Source organism: Microtus pennsylvanicus, chromosome 7 (genome assembly GCF_037038515.1).
Source record: "Microtus pennsylvanicus isolate mMicPen1 chromosome 7, mMicPen1.hap1, whole genome shotgun sequence".
Taxonomy (NCBI): Eukaryota; Metazoa; Chordata; class Mammalia; order Rodentia; family Cricetidae; genus Microtus; species Microtus pennsylvanicus.
In genome coordinates, this window is record NC_134585.1 from 109,822,965 (window position 1) to 109,843,226 (window position 20,262).

General features: G+C 39.7%; 1 protein-coding gene and 1 non-coding gene across 2 annotated transcripts in view; both read left to right on the forward strand.

The window, feature by feature from the left end:
• Positions 1–20,262, forward strand: part of Capza1 (capping actin protein of muscle Z-line subunit alpha 1) — a 43,690-nt gene that overhangs the window by 1,046 nt on the left and 22,382 nt on the right. The window contains exon 2 of the mRNA XM_075981710.1: positions 18,339–18,402. Coding sequence (XP_075837825.1) covers positions 18,339–18,402 — 64 coding nt within the window. The remainder of the gene's footprint in view (positions 1–18,338; positions 18,403–20,262) is intronic.
• Positions 20,009–20,112, forward strand: LOC142855243 (U6 spliceosomal RNA). Its single transcript, XR_012911498.1, has one exon. It is a non-coding gene; the product is annotated as a U6 spliceosomal RNA (small nuclear RNA).

A 20,262-nucleotide genomic window follows, 5' to 3' on the forward strand; every position in this document is an offset into this window, starting at 1 on the left:
TTGGAGCCTTTCCTGGAACTAGCTCTTGTAGACAGATTGGCCTCGAACTCACGGAGATCCACCTGCCTCTGCCTCCCGAGTGCTGGGATCAAAGGCATGCACTACCACCGCCCAGCCCAATACCCAGCCTTTTTGATGACCTACTGTGTGTGGTGACTGGTGGCTAGGTTTGCCAGAATACAGTTTGTGTACTCAGGTCTTTAGAGGTGGCTTAAATACAAGGATGCCTTATAAGTTACATGGAATAACTTTTTCTGACAACAGCATACGTTTACTAAACAGCTTGTCGGAAAAAGAAAGAAGCATGGGGCTCTTCAGTAAGCACAGCACTTCAGGGTTGGTAGAAGTTAGAATGGTCTCACTAGATAACTCCTTATGGGACAAGAATCTGTCTTTTGTTTCCTGCAACGACTGTTACAAAGTGTGTACCCTCCAGTGTTCTATAAAATCTGCCTGGGTTCTTATAGTAGTGAAAATATTGGCGATTGTTGAGGAGAACGTACTCTCTTTAGTCATTTCTCCGTAAAGAATAATTTGACATATATCTCTGTATGTATTTTTAAACGCTGAAAAAGGTGCATAACACCTTTACAAACCTCTTCACAGGGTTGAGGGTGGCAGTTTGTTGGTAGAATGCGTAACACATGCAGTGTCCTGTGTTTGAACTTCAGCATCAGCATCACAAAAAATAAAAAGCCAACAAATAACACATGAGCGCTGTTTTCTCTTATTTGGAGATTGAGCATCATAAATGTTAAAGACTTAGGAAACAGAAAGACATATCTCAATTAACAGTGGAACTAAAACTATAACAAATGTTTATTCTAAGGCAAGGACTTCGGGCTCACACAACATCAAGAGTGAAATTTTATTCTGTTTCTTAAGGCTGGGTCTTGTGTGGCTTATGTAAGCCTCCAACTCACTATATAGCGAAGGATGACCCCCACCCGTCACCGCTTATCTCACCTCTGCTCTGCTGCTCTTATAGGCATAGGCATCACATGTAGATTGGTGTTTACTTTAATAACGATAGAAAAACCAAGTCATAGTTAGTAAATCCACCCCAGAAGTAACCATGAATTTTATTCCTGTTTTAGTAAAGAACTTGTTTTTTGTTTTGTATTTTTAGGACAGAGTCTTGCTATGTAACCCTAGATGGTCTGAAACTTGTTGTGTAGACTGGAGTGGGCTCCAATTTGTCTTCTGGCTTCTGCCTTCCATGTGCTGGGATTCTAGCCAAACCCCCACAATGCTGGGTTTAATAGAGTTCTTTTTTTCTAATTAACTACATTTATTGGTGTAGATAATGAAGCGTAATGATACAGTAAAAATTCTTATGGTTTGAGCCAGGCATGATGGTGCACACCTTTAATCTCAACACCTGCGAGGCAGAGGAAGGCGAGTTCAAGGCCAGCTTCTTCTACCTGTGAGTTCCAGGACTACATAGAGAGCCCCTTAAGACTTGAGATTTCTGGAGTTCTATTAGATTCCTTTCCCCAGACAGACACAATCATCCCTCTTGAAATCTATGGCAGAAAGAAAGGGCTTTGGAAGACTTCCTGGTCTGGGGGCTTCTTACCTTGGTCTGCTTCTTATAACCTTCAGATTGATTTTATCTGAATTCAAAAATTGAGAAAAGGTAGGGAGAAAGGCTGGGTCCGATGGTGTCTGTCTGTAACAATCCCAGCTCTTGGGAGGTAAAGACAAAGAGGATTAGGAATACAGGTTTATCCTTGGTAACAGGGAGTTTAAGACCAGCCTATATGAATGAGAGCCTTTTACAAAAAGGGGGGGGGTGCATTTTGAGAAAAGATTTTTTTTCCAAGATATTTACTGATTTGAATGCCTTGGAATTCATAAGCAAGTACTCTTGCAGTAATTTTTGCATTAATTATCAGTTTGTTTACTTAGATTTTTTTTTTCTTAAAACAGTCCAGATTCTGTAGCCCATGCTAATCTGGAACTCACTTACGGCCCAGGCTTTAAACTTACGGTGATCCTCTGTCTTGGGATCCTCGGTGTTAAGCTTAGAGTCATGAACCGCCATGCACAGAGGTACAGACTAATTTTAAAGTCAAGATAAAAGATATTCTTAATCGTCCTTGGCCTGGTGGCTTAGACCCTCTAACCCAACTGCTTCAGAAGCTGAGGCAAGAGGATAGAATAATTTAAGGTCTGTTCAGGCTACAAAGCAAGTTGAAGTACAACTTTGAAAACTTGATGAGACTGTCTCAAAAATGAAGTGAAAAAAAGAAAAAGGGATGGGAGATGGGCTGAATATAGAGGTCAGTGGTGAGCATTTGCCCCGGCACCTGCAGAGCCCCTAGGACCAGTCCCTTCTCTAAGAAAATCTAGGATTTCCATTTTCTTCTTTCTTGTTGAAGACTTCAAGTGCCTTTTATTTGGAATGGGTAGTGTTTTGTTGTTCTCTTTGTTTTAACTATGTCTGTTGTGGTGCCAAAAGAAATACTTTTATTTTTGTTATGTTTTCTGAAAGCAGTAAAGCTTTCCATAACTTTGGCATTTTGGGTCTCTGATTTTCTTTTAAAAGCAAGTAAAATCACTTTTAAACCAGCTGCCAAAACTCTTATCACTTTTAAAGAGGAAGTTGGTTTTTTCACTTCTGCGTTGTTACCTGAAATGGTCAGAATGAGCTGCCTAAAGAAAGCAGGAAGTGAGAAGTGTAGTAACAGGCAGAGAAATGCTCTAGTCTTATGCTGCCATCGAGTGTCTGGAGACTAGTCTAGGTACTTTTGCTCTTCAGTTAGCTTAGTTTTAAAAGTTTACCAAGACCAGATGCCCCAATTAGAAAGTTTGAGGTGTGCCATGAATGACTTTTTTGAGTTCTCTGCCTTATCTGTTTTCTTTATTCATGATTCAGCATTGGTTTGTTGGTTTTTTTTAATGTTCTTCCTCTGCCCAGCCCCCCAACAATGAAGAGAATTTGATTCGTGTATCTTCCTAATGAGTAAAATATGTGCATACACCTTAAAAATACTCAGAAGGGCATCTGTGTGCTTTTAATCTAGACGTTGGTGTCCTTTGTAAGAATTTGTTTGGTTTTTGTTTGTTCCTTTGGATGTTTGGGTTTTGAAATAGTCTCATTCTGTAGCTCAGGTTGGCCTCACATTCTCTGGGTACTCCTCTTTCAGCTTTCTGGGGTGCTGGGATTACAGGCCCAAGATTATTGCACATCACACCTGGTTTAAGGCATTTGTTTTTTAAAGCCTTTTGTCCATTTGCTTTGTTTTGCTTTTAAAGCAAGATATTAGTATGTAGCTCATGCTAGCCTGGAATTGGATACGGGACCAAGGCTGGCCTTGAACTGTCTCAGCCTCCAGAATGCTGGGATTAAAAGCATAAACCATTGTGCCCAACTATCTGCTGCTGCTTCCTCTTTCTCCACCTCCTCCTCCTCTCCTCTAGAAACAGTTTTATCAACTGTTTAGTAGAGATGTAAAAAAGCGTAAATAGGGCCAGTGAGAGATGGCTCAGTGGGTAAAGGTGCTTGTTGGACAAACTTGGCAACCTGAGTTCAGTATCCAGAACACATGTAAAGGTGAAGGGAAAGAAATGACCTCACAGAGTTGTCCCCTGACATCCACACATAGGCTTTGACAAATGCACACGCCCTCCCTACTTTAATAATAGCAACAGTTTTTAAATCTTGTAAATAGAAACTAGGATTTAAGAGCTTTGTTAGAGCTCAGGAAAATCTACTTTTAAGCTGGATATCCTCAATTATATACTTTACAGGATGAGCTAAATCTTTGTAGGATGAAGTAAGCTCTGAGCCTTATTTGCCAAGAGTCTCTGAGAAGTCATCAGTTAACATTCATTTTATCACTCTCATCCTTCTTTCCCCTTAGCTCTGTGTTAGTAGTAATCTTATAGTTCATTACAAAATCCTGAACCAGAAAACAAAACCTAAACAGCTATAATTCATGTGACTGACTGTAGGTGTATTATGATTTCTAGAACTTTAACTCTTTTATTGGAACCAGCCTTGGTGCTAAATGGGGTAGTATAATTAGTCATAAATGTAGACCCCGGGTTTGTCTGTGTCTCGGCCATCCCTTTTGTACTACACTGTTTTCCATGAACTGTGAGTGAAAACCCAGACAGAGGGGACCACTTAAGTAACTATAAATAAAGTATTGTGGTATGGCGGAACAGAGTGATTCCAAGTGTTAGGAGACTGTTTGTGCGCCTGTTTCCTTCTAAACTGGGGAGAATTAGGTCAGAGTGCTCCAACAAGGTTTCCTGAGCTTTTGCAGTCTAATAAAGAAAGTTCTCTTTAAAAAATTGAAACATTAAAGTGTTCCAGAGGTTCTTAGAGTGTCTGCATTCCTTTGCTTGCTCTGATAATGGCAGAGTTAGTTCCTTGGTAACTGGAATCGTGCCTTTTTATCTAGTGCTTAGCACAGCACCAAGAACACATTGCAGTTATAGTCTTGATTGTATGAAGAATCCAGCTTCATTAATTCCTCCCTTTGCTCTTATGAAGTACACTTTCCCCTAAGTATTTCTGACAGTCTCTAATGTCACCTCCAAAAATGTCTCTATGGTTTGAGTGCCTTTTTGTGTGTCGTTACGTCTGAGCATTTGCTGCCTTTACGGTGCTCTGCCATGCCACTGCTGGAAACGTTCAGACCCCCCTCTCTAAACACAGCCGGGCAGCATTTTCCTAGTAGATCTCTGTAAAGCTGCAACACCTTTGTAGATGCACTGTGGCTATGTAGGTGTACCTGCAAGAAGTCTTGCAGAGACCCTGAGGGAAGTATTTCCTTTGTTGACTATGAGTCCTCTCCTTTAGAGGACAATTTAAAAAAAAAAGAAAAAGAAGAAGAAGACAGGCAATGGTGGCGCAAGCCTTTAATCCCAGCACTCGGGAGGCAGAGGCAGGCGGATCTCTGTGAGTTCGAGACCAGCCTTATCTACAGAGCTAGTTCCAGGACAGGCTCCAAAGCCACAGAGAAACCCTGTCTCCGGAAAAGAAAGAAAGAAAGAAAGAAAGAAAGAAAGAAAGAAAGAAAGAAAGAAAGAAAGAAAGAAAGAAAGAAAGAAAGAAAGAAGTTCATACAAGTAGACATTATTTGTGCTTTCCTATGTCCCATGTACAAATTTCTTACATCTCCTAGCCAAAAATAAATAAAGTCCTTATATGGATCATGAAATTAAAACTGTAGATAGAGGAAATTAGTCATAATAGCAGAGACAAAAGACTACTTGTTTTTTTTTTTTAACTAGATTTCAATATCCATGTACTATGCCTTTTCTCCCTTCGTTACCTACTGCATGTGGTCAGTGTCTGCACCTGGTGTTTCCAGGTTCTTGGCATCTTATTTTCCAGGAATTAAAATAAACACATGAAGATTTGCAATGGAAGAAAACGTAATTGAAGAACGAAACCATCACACAAATCAGAAAGAAATACGGTCACTCTTTACAGCTGGCCACATGAGTGAGAATACTCAAGGGCCCTAGGGCTGCTGTTATGGTTTCTAAAGTAGGAAGGAGTTTGGGTACTAGAGGATGGATCTAATTGGTTCCCTTTTTTGATTGACAGTGTTGGGTTATATTAGTCTTTGCACATCAGTGTATTTGTCCCATCCCATGATATGTTTGATTTGATTTTATTCACATCCCCAATTATTCATAGTCATAAGGTGGTAAATAGATTTTCCCCAAAAGTTCACTTAGAGGTTACAGTTTACCTTATTGGAAATGTGCATCCAAAACTAATTAGGTTGGATATCAGTCAGCTTCATGTCTTCCCTTCCGGAGATGTTCTGAAAGAGGAGTTTTTGCTGATTTGTCTAGGGGAGAAGAAACTTACTTGGAATGAGTGGAAATCCTAGTTGGCCAACAGGTTGCTAGGTGGGCTGTTAGAAGAGGGATATGTGTGTGTGCCTAGTAGATTCTGGTTGAGGGCCTTAGCTTGTCAAGTACATTGATGCAAAAGGATTGTATGTAGGCCAGGTTTGCCTTTAATCCCAGCACTTTTGAGGCAGAGGCAGGGAGATCTTTGAAAGTTCAAGGCCAGACCAGTTGGCCCCAATGGCTACATAGTGAGACCCTCTTTCAAATAAAACAACACACACACACACTTGTATAGTTCAAGCCAAATGGAGTTCCAGGTTGCAGAGCTATTCCTTATGTTTGACTGCTTCATCTTCATCAAAGCTCTGCAACTTCACCTTTCTATTCATCCCTCCATTTTTCTACTATTGGTGCTGGAGATTGACCATGGTGCCCTGTGAGTGCTAAGGAAGCATCTTTCCACCGAACTCTATCTCCAGCACAAAAGACCCTTTTTTTCCCTTTGTTATTTTTGTCTTGTTTGTTTTGTTTTTGTTTGTTTGCTTGTTTGTTTAATATGCATTGGTGTTGAATCCATTGGAACTGGAGTTACAGACAGTTGTAAGCTGCCATGTGGGTGCTGGGAATTGAACCCAGGTCCTCTGGAAGAACACCCAGTGTTCTTAACCGCTGAGGTCTCATGTAGCCCAGGCTGGCTTGGAACTTGTATAAAAGGATGATCCTCCTGCCTCTACTTCACAAATGCTGCGATTATAAACATTTACTGCCACATCCTATCTCTACTTTCCACTTAATCTGTCCACATTCCTTCTACCATTGTTTTCTTTGGGGGTGGGAGCTTTTACTTTTCATTGTTTGTATATCCCTGTATGTTTGGCAAACACTCCACCACTGAGCTATATATCCCCTCATTTTTTTTTTGTAGTTTTTTGCTCAACTGCCCTTTCCCATTGAGCCATCCCCCCCTCGCACCTCCCCCCCCCCCCCCCCCCCCGCACGCACCCTTTTGTTTGTATGTTGTAGCCCAGGCTGTCTTTGAACTCAAAAAAAATCTATCTGCCTCCAAGAGGACTACTTGTTTATTTTGTTTTTTTGAGACAGGTTCCCTCTGTTATGTGTCCTGGAACTTGCTACATAAACCAGGCTGGCCTCAAATTCACAGAGATCCTCCTGCCTCTGCCTGCCTCACAATTGATGGGAAAAAGGAATACATCCCCACTCCTCACTCTTTAACAAGAATTTTGGATATTTTCATTATTGTTTTTTTTTAAATTGTGGTATATGCGGGGGCTTGGGAGGGGAGATATGTCCTCATGAATGTAGGTGCCCTTAGAGTCCAAGAGTTGTATCCCATGATTCCATGTAGCTGGAGTCCTGCCCCACTCCCCATGGGAGCTGGGAACTAAACTCAGATCTGCAAGAGCAGCATGTACTCTCAGCTCTGAGACATTTCTCCAGACTCCTTTCACACTATACTTAAGCATGTGTAATTGTTCTCTCTGCCACTAGCCTTTCCTTCCTTTCCAGGGTTACTAGAAATTCTTCACAGCTCTGTTACTCAGTTTTGAGCAATATGTAAAATTTATTGCATATTTTAAGTCATTGTGAGATGAAATACTCATCTGAGTGAACCATATGTTGCTATGTCAGACATGGTGTAGCATAATAGCAAGAAGGCTGCATCAGAGATAGGTGGTGGGCTTTTGAAATGGAGGGACTTTTCCTTGTGAATTGTTTTTGCATTTAGATAACCTTTTAAGTACTTATTATATGTTAGGTCCTTTATAAATATGCATTCCTGTCAAAACATCCCTAGGAGTAAAGTGAAGCTTAAAAAGACAAAGAACCACAACAACAACAAAGGACCAAGTGTCCAGAACTAATAATTAGCAGAGTGCATACAATGTTGTCTGGTGTAATTAATAAAAACTCAGGGTCAGAAACGGGTTCAACCTGAAGATCTGAAAAGTAAAACAGCCAGTCTGTGGCATATTCTCTCTAGGGCTGGGATCAAAAGCATGCACCACTGGCATTAAAGACATGCACCACCCAATTTTTATGGTAGCGAGAGTGGCTACCGGGATTAGAGGTGTGTGTTATCATAATCTGGTTTATAAGGCTGACCAGAGGGACTTTTTTACTTTCAGATTTTCAGGCAGTCTTTATTAAAGTGTAATTGAATGCCACTACAGTTGGCAGTCTGCCTTAGAGCTTGTTTCCTCCTTAGGACCTTGACTCCTTTGCACAGGTGGTAGAAAGTGAGTAGAGATGCTGAGCATAGCCCTAAACAACAGAACAAGTTGGTACCATGGCAACATAAATACCTTCATAGCTGTTGAGATATCCAGATGCTCTGATGGCATCATAATTGTTGTTAAATCAAGGTAGTGGTCTTTTGAGCTTCTTTAAGTGTGCCACCAGAAATTCTTGCATAAAATGTGCTAAAAGCACTTTAAGAATCATGGGTTTGATTAGAACAGTTCTTTCCTACAGTATCATTTCTGGTGAGTTTCTTTCAAAAGCAAATTTCTAGGTTCTGTCCTAGACCTACTGAATCAGAATTTCTGGAATCATTGGTCAGGAATTTATTCTTAGTAAGTATTCTGATAATTCTTTTTTTTTTTCCTATTTATTTATTTATTTAGTAAACAATGTTCTGTCTGTGTGTACCTCTGCAGGCCAGAAGAGGGCACCAGACCTCATTACAGATGGTTGTGAGCCACCATGTGGTTGCTGGGAATTGAACTCAGGACCGTTGTAAGAGCAGGCAATGCTCTTAACCACTGAGCCATCTCTCCAGCCCCCTGATAATTCTTTATAGCATCCAAAAACTGTGAACTTGAAATGTTTCAAATGTTAATTCTCTGCCTAATATGCTAAATAGTTTGATTTATCAGGAAACTAAATCTATCTCTTTCGGGGACTTATATTGACTAAGTTGAAGAAACAAATTGTAAAAATGAAATAACACTAATTTAATAGATACAAAAGAGGCTATTTTTTTTCTAGCTATTGTAGTCACATGGAAATTATAATTTTAGCAGTTTTCATATTTATTATATAATATATGCATACATTCCATCCCTGTAGTACTTCGTATTAAACCTAGACCCATGTCCATGCTGTAGAAGTGCTCTGCCACTGGCCTGTATATGCAACTCTTTTTTTTTTTTGAGCCATCATTAAGCATTTATATGTTACCTCAGTGCAAAACTAAGAATTGCCCAGGATGACCTGAATTTATGGTCTTTCTGTCTGCCTCCTAACTAAGTAGCTAGTATTGAACCTGGCCTCTACTTTAAATGTTTTAAATCTGAAATTGGAACCAGGGACATTATCTATGTGGTCCAGAAATTTTGATGGCATCTTCTTCCATAATAGGTATATATACAGTAAGGTACACCACTAAGATCAGGTGAAGTTTTTGGGTAATAGAAATGAGTGGGAATTTTTTTTTTCTTTTTAGGCTAATTTGTTATTACATTACTAGGGGAGCTTTTACAGGGCTCCAAGGAAGCCCCTATATCTCAAAATTGAGAACCTTATAGTTCCTTCTTTAGTCATTTAATTTTTTTAAATATTTATTTATTTATTATGTATACAATATTCTGTCTGCATAAATGCCTGAAGAGAGCACCAGACCTCATTACAGATGGTTGTGAGCCACCATGTGGTTGCTGGGAATTGAACTCAGGACCTTCAGAAGAGCAGGCAATGCTCTTAACCGCTGAGCCATCTCTCCAGCCCCCCATTTAATTTTTTTTGAAGACACACTCACTAGTAGCTCAGACTGGCCTCAGACTCCTGTTTCTCTCCTCTCTTCTGACTGTAGGCGTGTATCAACACACCCTCCTCTATTCTTCCGCTTGTAATTTCCCTGTAAAAGTATCTGAAGTATTTTTGCAGAGTCCAACTTTAAAATCCCACCTTTCTCTTCCTTGTAGATTTTTTTTTTTACCATCCTAACCCATATATCCATCTCCTTCCTCTTAAGGTCTATGCCCTATAATCTTTATACTTTTTTTTTTTTTTTTCGGTTTTTCGAGACAGGGTTTCTCTGTAGCTTTGGAGCCTGTCCTGGAACTCCCTTGGTAGACCAGGCTGGCCTCGAACTCACAGAGATCCGCCTGTCTCTGCCTCCCAAGTGCTGGGATTACAGGCGTGCGCCACCACCGCCCGGCTTAATCTTTATGCTTTTGATTTGCCAGTTCTGATTTGTAGTTATTTTAGACCTTTTTAGAGTTGGAGAGACAACTCAGTGGTTAAGAGCACATACTATTTATTACAAAGGACCTGAGTGTGTGTTCCAGCACTCACGCTGAGTTGCTTACAACTGCCTATAATTCTAGCTACAGAGTGTCTTTTGCTTTCTTCTGGACTGTGTGGACACAAGCACCCATGAGCACATGGCCACACACATTTACACAAAAAGTTAAAATAAAATACATCTTTGAAAATAAGTAAGTAGTTGTTTTTAAACGTCCCTTATTAAAGGCTATTGCTCATGTAAATTTATTTGCTAACTTGATAAAATATACAAAGATTGGAAGGGTGAGGTACTTAATGTGGTTTATCTTGTGTTATTTGTATCCACCATTATTGGCACTTCATATTAGCTGAAGGGAGTGACTTGACATACAGCCTTGGCTGCTGAGGAAGTTTTGTAAAAGCGAACCCCTACTAATTCTTACACTGCTGCCTGTTAAGAGAGCTGTCACATCAAAATCTCTGCAGGTCGAACCCAGGCATCTGCTCATTTAAATCCCCCAGTGATTTCAATGTTAGAAGCAAATGGAGTGTTTCTTTTCATGTTCTTTTTTAACCTCTTCTTTAGTATCACCTCAGTGCCTGGGATCTAAGAATTGTTTTTTGTTTATTTGTTTTCTTTGTAAATGAACACATTACTAAACACAAAGGTTTGAACTTTTAAAGAGGACACATCACTCCAATTTTGATAATGCTTGGCCATTTGCTTAAGAGAAAAAATTAAGTACTGTGTCTAAGTGTATTTTTTTTTTTTTTTTGGTTTTTCGAGACAGGGTTTCTCTGTAGCTTTGGAGCCTGTCCTGGAACTCCCTTTGTAGACCAGGCTGGCCTCGAACTCACAGAGATCCACCTGCCTCTGCCTCCCGAGTGCTGGGATTAAAGGCGTGCGCCACCATGCCCGGCTTGTCTAAGTGTATTTTATGTTACATCAATTGGATAGTTAAAATAGTCCTCCATGTACACAGGAATTATACTTACAAATGAAGAAACTAAATTCAAGCAGTTGAATGGGAAAGATATCTTGGGAAATAGTTTGATTCCCAGTAACTAAAAAAGAAAAAGTAAAATTGGTTTACGGGGAGGAGGATGTACCTTTCTGTTAGGATGTCATAAACAAATGCACCAGATCCTGAAGGCAAATGCTGCTTCCCACTGTTTTGTACCATCCAGCACAAGCCTGTACTGCTAACTCTACCCTCTGAGTTTGGAAACCGCACCATTACTCTAGGACACTTTAATCTCAGGTGTTGCTGTGCTTTTGCTCTTGTTAACTTAGTTATGTTTCTCGGAAAATACTGGTTCTGTCTAAGTCAGACCTCTCTCTCTCTCTCTAACATTTTTAATAGTTAAAATGTTTTATGAGGACATATTTAATTTTATGTATCTATCTGAATATTTAAAGAACTAAGACAGGACAGAAAGACAAGAAAACTATGGGGACATGAAGGCAAAATACTCAGATAGATCTGAGTATTTAAGCACTAAATAGTAAAACACTAGGTCCTTTCCATCCCTTTCTACTTACATGCTGCACTTATGATAAGACTTGGCTTAATCTCTACTGAGATTGACCAAATACTTTAAATTTTATTTACTCAAACAAGTCATAGCATTCACTTTAAATGCCTAAATGAACACTTAAGATACATGTTCAGAAACCTTATCAAAATTCTGCATGGTTTAGAACCCAGAATGAGAACTAAGGGATGAATTCCTTCTAACTTGGTGCTTAAATTGCATGGAATTACATGGAAATGGTTGGGAATGGTAACTATAAAATAGCTATAAAACTATAAAAACTGTTTTGTTTAAGAAGGATTCTTATTTGAAGTCCTAGCTGCTCTGGAGCTTACTGTGTGGTCAATATGTAGGCTAGCTTCAAACTTGGAGATCCCTCAGTCTCTGCCTCCCAAGAGCTAGGATTAAAGGCATGTGCCACCAAGCCCAGTTTCTTTTTTCCCCATGTAGTAAACCTTCTGCTTAAGTACACCATTTTTAGACAGCATGATATAAATTGTTATAACATACAATGGTAACTCCTAGTAAGGAAAAATTATTTGGTATGTGTTAAAATGGTAAGATACTATGCAAGATTGTTGTGATAAAGGAAAGATTATACTCAAATCCTAATACAGTAAGGACAGCTGGGGTTTATAGCCGGTAGCAAACATACCTACACAAAATAAATAAATTGAAAGCCTAGTACTTAATAGGCAGTGATAATAAAATTTGAAAGCTCAGTACTTAATAGGCAGTAATAATAAATTGTATTATTTATTTGTTCGTTTATTTTTCAGGATGGGTTTTCTTTGTGTGACAATCCTGGCTCTCCTGGACCTCATTTTGTAGATCAGGCTGGCCTCGAACTCACAAAGATACCCTGCCTCTGCCTCCCAAGTGCTGGGATTAAAGCTGTGTGCCACTACACCAGCCACATAAATATTTTTTTTAAGTAGGTCTAAACGAGGATGAAGTTTAATAGAAGACAACTTGTAGGAATCACTTCTCCCACTATGTGTGTCCTGGATATTCAACTTTGATCATCAGGCTTGGAAAAAGAATTCTTATCCACTGAGCCATCTACCACTCAAGTTTTGAAGCAAGATAATGTTTTGACTTTTAAATTTTCTCTTTATTATTTTACCTATCCCTGTTTCTCAATTTTGTTAGAGATACAGATTTCAAAAGCAAAGCTTTGAGTCGATTCTTGCTTTAAAAAAGAGAAATCTAGAGCCAGGCCTGGCACATCCATCTCTAATCCTGGAAGATTGCCACAGATTCACCCTGTGCTACAGAGCAAGAACGTGTCTCAACAAAACAACTAAAAAGCAATTTAAAATCTCCTCTTCTCCCCCCACTTCTACCTCTCTCTCCCTCCCTCTTTCACACATACCACATGAAAAATTAAAATGACAAAGCTAAATCTTTGACACCAAATACTCTGGAATTTTACTCTCTGTTGATACATATTATAGTCAATTGCCTCGATTGTAGTTTCCTCTCCACCCCTCAGGCTAGGCTACTCTGGGGTCTTGGTGTCTTTGCTGCTTATCTTAATAAAGATCAAAAGAGAAGCTTGAATGAAAACTCATTGCTTTACAGTTAGTATAAGGCACTCAGCAGGTCTTAGTTTGGGTTGTACAACAGTGAACTGATACAACAGGTTCTTAAGCTTTGTGCTAAAGGTTTGTGGTTTTGTTTTTGTTTGTTTGGTTGTTTTTTCAAGACCAGGTTTCTCTGTGTAATAGCCGTACCTGTCCTGGAACTAGCTGTTGTAGACCAGGCTGGCCTCAAACTCACAGAGATCCGCCTGCCTCTGCCTCCCGAGTGCTGGGATTTAAGGTGTGCACTACCACCACCCAGTGAGGTTTTTATATTGTTACCCCATGGGACAAATCCAGTTCTCTATTTGCTTTTACAAAGCCTGAACGATACCAAAAGAATATCTCGTGGTGTAAAAATTTCATGAAATATAAATTTTAGCATGCAAAGGTTTCTTGGTCACCATCATATTTGTTTATTTTATGGAACAGAAAACATGTAACTTACCTCTGCCCTCTGCGTCAGCTGTTTGCTGATCCTGCTCTGTGCTCTGCAAATTCTTTTGGAGGAACTGGGCAATAAACAGTTAAATGTTTAGTAATGACAATTTCCTTGAAGAAAAAGCACAAGTAAAGCCTAGAAATGAGATGTAATTTTGCTACTGTTATGAATCATAATGTAAATATCTGACATGCAGATGGTCTTAGGCGACCCCTGTGAAAAGACCAGTCCACCTCCAGGTTGAGAATCACTGCTCTAGTAGCTTATTTTTGACAAAAAGTAGGAAAAGCTTCAGTAGTTCTAAGGCAGACAGATCCAGAAGCTAAGTAGTAGGAAAAAAGAGTTGAGATGGAGGAGCCTGGTGGGCTATGGATCTGACTTTAGTATTTAATTTAGACTGGGTATATAAATTCTTACTACTTTGACTTGGTTTTAGGCATTGTGTTCAACGAGTGAAAAATCAGTTTAGCACTTGAAAGGCTGTCGATGTTCTTGATGGTCTCAAATGCAGGGAGGTTGCTTTTTTCTAGCACTTGAACCAGAATGTAACACTGCTGCTTGGTGTTGTCCCCTCACTGGTACATACTTGAGCTCCTCTCTTTAGAGGAGTGACTGTTAAGATCCTTCCTTGCTGCCGTCAGCATTTTGACAATGCCTCAATTCGTTCTTTTACCATCCTTGAATTTTTTATTTTAGATTTATTTGTTTTTATTTTATGGTCTTTGTTTTTCAAGATACAGTTTCTTTACATAGCCCTGTCTGTCCTGAAACTAGGTCTGTAGACCAGGCTGGCCTTGAATGAGTGCTGGGATTGAAGGACTGTGCTGCCACTGCTGGCGGGAAGATATATTTTAAGTGATGTGTGAATCGGCATATACTTAGGTTTAGAATATAAGCACTTTTCCTGAGGGGAGTTTCATGTTTTTGTGGTGTCATGAGAAACACACTGGCAAATGTGACCATGACCACTCAGCTCATATGCCACAGATAAGCTTGGTGCTGCACAGCTTTAATCCCAGCATTCGAGAAGCAAAGCAGCTGGATCTCTGATTTTGAAACCAGTCTGGTCTAGTTCCAGGAGCATCAGGACTACAAAGAGAAACTCTCAAAAAAACAAACAAACAAAAGAAAACATTTCATTGTTCAAAGAGATATACAAATTTCTTAACTTATGATACCAACAGCCAACTGTTGTTTTATGTGCTAAGGAAGATATACATTAGAAAATCATATTTCAACATTTAGTCTTATGGGGTTTCTTACACAGTAACTCTGGCTGGCTTGAATATCTCTCAGTGTCACTCAGACTGTCTCAGCTCCCAAATGCTGGGATTATAGGACACTCATGAGTGAGCCACTACATTCACAGCTACATTGAAACTTTGTTTTGTCTTTTTTTTTTAAGTTGTCATGTTGATGCTATAATTTTAAACATTTTACTTACTTGTTCAGGGTGGATTTGCATGAATGTTTACTCGCACATGTAGAAGTTAGCAGACAGTTTGAGAGTCAATTCTCAGCTTCCACTGTGTAGATTCTGAATGCATCAAGCACAGATTGGCATCAAGTGCTTCTACTCACTGAACCATCTTGCTGCCTCCCATTTAGGCTTAAGGTAGTGTACCAGTGTCCAGCTCATTTTCAAAGGGCTTGTGAGACAGGTTTTTCTGCTTAAGAATGGCTTGGAGGCCTGTGAGATGACCCAGTGGATCATCTTGTACTTGTGTACAGGCCTGAGAACGTGAGTTCTTCCCTGGATGCCACAAGGTGGAGGAAAGAACCAACTTTGAAGAGTTGTCTTCTAACCTCCCTCCACATACCTACCATGAAGATGCCTACCTGTGTATATGTACACACAAAAAAATGGCTGGATTTTGATGTGACCATAAAGAACTTAAAATTGTATGAAGTGTGCTAATCTAGAAATAGGAACTGCCTTATCTATTAGATAATCGTTTTTGCTCTGTCTCTGTGATTTTAACATCTTCCTGTGTGACACATTAAGCATTGGGGAACAGCCGGCAGCAGTGGCATATGCCTTTAATCCCAGCACTCTGAAGGCAGAGGCAGGTGGATCTCTGTGAGTTCGAGGCCAACCTGGTCTAAAAAGCTAGTTCCAGGAGAGTCAGAGAGAGCTTGTTTTATAACTATTAGCTATCTATATGAAGATATTGTCACATGGCAAATAGAAGCACATCTAGAGGAACTTCAGGAATAAGGAGGAAAGGACCCAGACAGTCTTAAAACATACTAGCTGAGCTTTCTTCCATTTAGGGTACGCTATACCAAAACCAGTGTTTATTCTCAGAATATAGCATTGAGAATGAACAATGAGCTAGTCACAGTGTCTAACGCCTGCAATTCCAGAACTGGCTGAAGCAGGAGTTCAAGGCCAGCCTGAGCTACATACTGAGTTTGAGTTCAGACTGGGCTATCTGAGGTCCCATCTCAACCCCTTCCAAACCTCCAAAAAAGAGAGAGGCCTGCAGCACTAAAGGTAACCTTTAGGCTTACTCAAAAGATGGTAGGTATGGTGACTCATACCTGTATTTTGTCCCAGCACTTGGGGGGTAGGGGCAGATGGATTTCCGTGAACGAAACCAGCCTGGGCTACAGAGTGAATTCTAGGACAGCCAGTGCTGTACCAAGAGAAACCCTGCTCCCCCCCTCCCTCCCAGAAAAGGTAAAGTGTTTGTAAGCCTAGCCTTGCCCTTCAAAGAACTAGAGACAGGCTCTAGATAAAATGAACAGGAAAGCTAAAGGAGCACCAAACAAGAATGACTAATGCCCTCAGGGGGGTAATTGTATACATAAAGGGAAATTACTAAAAATCAGAGCAGTGGAAACTTGGAGAGTTAAAATAATTATCTGAATAGCGAACTGGGCATAGCTGAAGAGCGTGTTAGTGAACTCAGAAATGGAACTGCCCAGAGCATAAGATGAAAGTTAAGTATAGAAGAAGAAATGAGATGCAGAATAGATCCTACCGTTCTAGCATCCGTTTCTAGTAACTGATCAAGATGGGGAGGATAGCCTTAGATAGAGGACAGAAGAGGGAGGCCACAATGAGTAATAGAAGAAAGTTTCCCCATAATGCTTTATGCCTGTCATATAGAGCTGAGTAGTAAAAGTGATAGAAGTCAGCTTTGTCTAGATTTCAAAATTGGTGACAGTGCTAATTTTCTTTAATATGTAGGTTACCTTAGAATTCTAGCCAGTTATCAGGTCAAGGAAACTTACTGTGTTGCTTCTAAAACGAGTAATTTGTTGGATTCTAAGATACTATGTTTTGTTTTGTTTTTCCAATAAGATTTGGGATGATCATATGACTTCCCTCCTTTTAATTTGTAAATCACATCCTTAGTACTAAACCTTGTTTAGTATGGAATGTTTAATTTTCTTAAAATGTTTCTAAGAGATTATAGCTTGATTTATTTGTGATTGTTTTATATTTTGACCAAAGCTGATTATTAATATTTAAACAAAAATTCAAAGGGCTGGAGATATAGCTCAGTGGTTAAGAGTGTTTACTGTTCTTGCAGAAGACCCACTTGGGGATTCATTTTTTCAGCACCCATAAGGCTATTCACAACCCCCTATCAGATCTATTGCCTTCTTCTGGACTCCTCAGCCTCCTGCACATATGTGGTTCCCATAACCCCCCCCCCCCCCCCTCTCTCTCTCTCTCTCTCTCTCTCTCTCTCTCTCTTACACACACACATTTAAAAATAAATGTTTTTAAAAATTCAAAATGACTGTTAGTACAAAGTATATCTATATTGATAGAAACAGCTTTAGGGTGTTTTGTAGAAAGAAAATTTAAAGGCTTCTAAACAGTAAAGCTTTAAATAAATTTTTATTTCAAGAGATATTGTAGGCAGGGAAAGTAGCTCAGTTGGTAGAGTATTTGCTTATTATGCATAAAGTCCTGAATTATATCTTAGCGTCACATAGAACTGGCTGTGCACACCTATAATCCTTGTAGAGGGAAGGGTAGTCAGAGCAACTATGCAGCAAGTTTGAGCCAGCCTGAGCTACAAGATATCTTGTTGCAAAAAGCAACTGGAGAGCAGCTGGAGAGATGATCCAGTGGAAGTCTTTGCTGCTCTTGCAGATGGTCAGAGATGCATTGCTGGTAATGGATGACTTATATAAAGTTGCCTGTGACTCCAGCTCCAGTGATGCCCTCTTCTGGCCTCTGGGTACCACCAGAACATACAGGCACATATACAGACACATGCACATATTAATAAAAATAAATAAATCTTTAAACAAGCAATGATGCTGGAAAGATGGATCAGTGGTTAGGAACACTGGCTGCTCTTCCAGAGGACTGGGATTTTATTCTAAGCACCCACATGCCAGCTCACAGCTGTCTGTAACTCCAATTCTAGGGGATATGACATCCTATTCTGGCCTCTATGGACACTGCATGTGTGTGAAGGGGAATTTTTTTTTTAAATAACACAAAATTTTTATGATCTGTTAACAGCATTTACATGTTTCTGGTTTTGTTTTTTTTAAATTGTTTGTCTTGTTGGACTTTTGTGGGGGAGATTGGGGGAGGTAAATACAGTCTTACTATATCACCCGGCTGACCTTCAACTCAAGATCCTCCAAAAGTACTAGGATTAGACAGTGCCCAGCTATACCCAGCTGTTTGTTTCTCTTCACAATAAACTTACAATAAATTTTATTTTCTTTAGGTACGCATAGCCGCTAAATTTATCACTCATGCACCCCCTGGGGAGTTTAATGAAGTATTCAATGGTAAGTAAAGATTGATATTGAGCTGTTCTAAGCCTTCCTTAATTATTGTCATTATTTAGCTTTCCCCCTTTTCTTTCTTTTTAAAGTTTTATTCCATTTATTTATTTTGGTAGGGGGGAGACAAATTGTGAGAGTTGGTCTCTTCTTCTACCTCATGGGTCCTGAGAACTGAACTCAAGTCCTCAAGCCTAGAAGCAAACTCCTTTATTTGCCGAGGCATCTCACCAGCCCTTTCTCCTTTTAAATTTTGGTCTTTTGTGGCCCAGACTGGCCTTGAACTCTTGAGTGCTAGAACATGGGTGTACACCAACACACCTAGCTGTGAGTGCTTGTTGTCTCCTGATTCTTGATGACCTGTTACAGCTTTGCTAGAAATCGGCAATTAGAAACATTGAACTAATTCAAGGCCACTCAGCTACTAAATCTAAAAGTTAGGATTTAGCTCTAGCTTTGAATGCCTCCTTCATTAATTAGGATGCCAGTCCCAAGTAAGCAAAGACTTAAGGAAACTGGCTGTCTTGGTGGCTCGCACCTGCAATCCCAGCACTAAGGATGCTGAAGGATTGCTGCAAGTTCCAGTACAACTTGGACTAAAGACTGTCTTAAAACTAAAAATAAGTGAATAGAATTTTTAAATAGCTTCATGTTTTAAAAAAAATGACAGTAAATTGACTTTTTAAACTTTTATTTTTTGATTCCTCCTATGCCTTTAGTTTTAGCATAAGTGAAAACTTCAATTCTCACTGCCTTTCCTCACAAAGTCCCATACTAAAGGGCATTTCTCAGTACTGTTGTGCCTGTACAGATTCTATCTGAAGTTTAGTAACATTTCAGATTCATCCAGGCAGTGGTGGCACACTTTAATTCCAACACTTTGGAATAAAATCAGGCAGAGCTCTGAGTTCACGGCCAGCCTGATCTACAGAGCAAGTTCTACTATAGTTAGGGCTACAGAAAGAAACCCTGTTTCAAAAACAAAAAAGAGGGCTGGAGAGATGGCTCAGCGGTTAAGAGCACTGATTGTTCTACCAGAGGTCCTGAGTTCAATTCCCAGCAACCACATGGTGGCTTACAACAATCTCTAATAAGATCTGGTGCCAACTTCTGGCCTACAGGGACACATGCAGGCAGAACATTGTATACATAATAAAAATTAAAAAAAGAAACAAAAACAAAAAAAGAAAGAAAAAGATCAGATTCAGCCAGAAATGATGACCCCTGCTTGTAATTCCAATACCCAAGAGGCTAAAGCAGGAGAATTACTTTGGTTTCAGGCTAGCTTAAGGTACAGAATGAGCCTTTGTTTCCAGAACAAAAACCAGAAAAATTATTAAATAAATGTATAGATCCGCCTTTATCATCTCATCCAGATTTTCATCTATTAGACATTAGGTGGATGTGGTGGTGCACACCTGTAACCCCAGCCACTTAGGATGCTGACAGAGGACGATTACAAATTCAGGGAAGCCCGAACTACAGCGTGAGACCAAACTCAAAACATAAAAAGAGGTCTTAATTTCCCATAGTTCTTTGCTAGGTATGGTTGTGTACACCTGTAATCCTGGCACTAGGGAGATGGAGGCAGGAGGATCAAGAGTTCAGACTCGTGCTCGCTTGCAGCAGCACATATACTAAAATTGGAACAATACAGAGATTAGCATGGCCCCTGCGCAAGGATGACAAAACAAAAAAGAGTTCAGACTCAACCTTAGGCATAATTCCATAGGAACCTATGGACATTAGTGTCCATTACTCATTAGCATGTTTAGAATTTCCATACATGGAGTATACATAAAGACTCCCTGAATTTTAAAAATACATTCTAGAAATGGACCAAAATTTCTTGAGTTTGTTCTCTAC